General features: G+C 47.0%; 1 protein-coding gene across 1 annotated transcript in view; it reads left to right on the top strand.

Moving 5' to 3' along the window:
* Window positions 1–1,504: 1,504 nt before the first annotated feature.
* The window catches only part of GCNA (germ cell nuclear acidic peptidase), a 19,576-nt gene continuing 19,445 nt past the window's right edge, over window positions 1,505–1,635 (top strand). Inside the window, 1 exon segment of the mRNA XM_026451630.2 lies at window positions 1,505–1,544. Within this exon segment, the coding sequence (XP_026307415.2) occupies window positions 1,505–1,544 (40 nt within the window).

The raw sequence follows: 1,635 nt of genomic DNA, 5'->3' as shown, positions 1-1,635 counted from the left end.
GCCTGCGTATATTTTCCTTTTTTTTGAGACAGGGTCTCACTCCCGTCACCCAGGTGGGACTGCAGTGACGCTATCATGGCTCACTGCAGCCCCGACCTCTTGGGCTGAAGCAACTCTCCAGCCTCACTTTTTAATTTTTTTTTTTTTTTTTTTTTTTTTTTTGTGGTGATGGTTTCACCATGTTGCCCAGGCTGGTCTTGAACTCCTGGGCTCAAGTAATCCTCCCGCCTTAGCCTCCCAAAGTGCTGATTACAAGCGTGAGCCACTGCATTCAGCTACCTGCATATATTTTGTAGTAATAGTAACATGAGCCTTGAAATACATTTTAGGGACTTGTTCCCCTGGTGGTGACTATCACTTGGAAAAGATACCAAACAAAATCTGCCTTCTTTTTGACCATATATTTCTTCCTTAGTGCTTTCCTTGGACTACTTCATCTGTTGGTTACTATCTCACCTGGAATTTGATATTTTGCCATTAGGGATTTGGGTGGGGCTCTCTGTCATGTAACTTTCTGCCTCATGTTGATCCTTTGTTCCTTTTGCCTGACCTCTCAAAAAATAGATGCGTTTGTAACACAAAAGTATATAAGAAGATGGATGAAGTCTGAATCAGCTGTTAGTTTATATAATATATAGTGCTGTTTACTGACAACTAACATCACATACTGACCTATACGTGGGAAACCGTACACCCAGCAAAAGGTTTCTTTCCTGATTAAAGAAAAAACTTGAAGTCTACTACTAAGTAAGTCTAATGTACAGTGGTTGAGAAATGCATAGGAAGTTTAATCAAGGAGTTAAGCCATCTGTATTTTGAAAGATTGGAAAAGTATACAGGCAGCGCAGTATCAGCCTCTAGGCCAAATGAAAAGCCTTAAAGAAGTGGGTAAGTCTAACTTTTTTTTTTTTTTGATGGAGTCTTGCTCTGTGGCCCAGGCTGGAGTGCAGTGGCGTGGATCTCGGCTCTCGGCTTACTGCAATCTCTGCCTCCTGGGTTCAAGTGATGCTCCTGCCTCAGCCTCCCGAGTAGCTGGGATTACAGGCGCACGCCATAGGCCTGGCTGATTTTTGTATTTGCAGTAGAGATGGGGTTTCGCCAAGTTGGTCAGGCTAATCTTGAGCTCCTGACCTCAAGCAATGCAACTGCCTTGGCCTCCCAAAGTGCTGGGATTACAAGCGTGAGACACTGCACCCGGCCGAAGTCTACCTTTTCATATGTAGAACCTGGACTTCCTTATAGCTATTAGATCCCCCGCCTTTAGCATTTTGATATCCTCTGTGGACTATGTGTCACAATAACTAGTAACAAGATGACCTATGATGTAGCCAGGCGCCACATCGGAGGAGTGGCAGTGGGGTCACTGCAGTGACTCCTCTGGGCTGGAGTTTGGATCTGGCTGACAGTGGATGCCCAGCCGGCTGCTGTCCGGTGAGCTGAAGGGTTCCGAGCAGGAAGTGCTTGGCTTCACCTCAGGCAGTGCCGCATGGCTGTCTGGTAAGCGATGGCAGGAGGCAAAGTAGCCTGCCACAGAGAAGTGGAGAGTGAGTGCTGGGGCCCCTGGCAGATGAGGCGGAGAAGCAAGAGGCCCCAGCATCGTGGCTCACTGCAGGGAGCAGTGGCAGCTTAGAAACC

This window comes from Piliocolobus tephrosceles, chromosome 12, assembly GCF_002776525.5.
Source record: "Piliocolobus tephrosceles isolate RC106 chromosome 12, ASM277652v3, whole genome shotgun sequence".
In the NCBI taxonomy this organism is placed as follows: Eukaryota; Metazoa; Chordata; class Mammalia; order Primates; family Cercopithecidae; genus Piliocolobus; species Piliocolobus tephrosceles.
The sequence above is the reverse complement of the archived record's forward strand: the minus strand, read 5'-3'. Positions and strand labels throughout refer to the sequence as shown.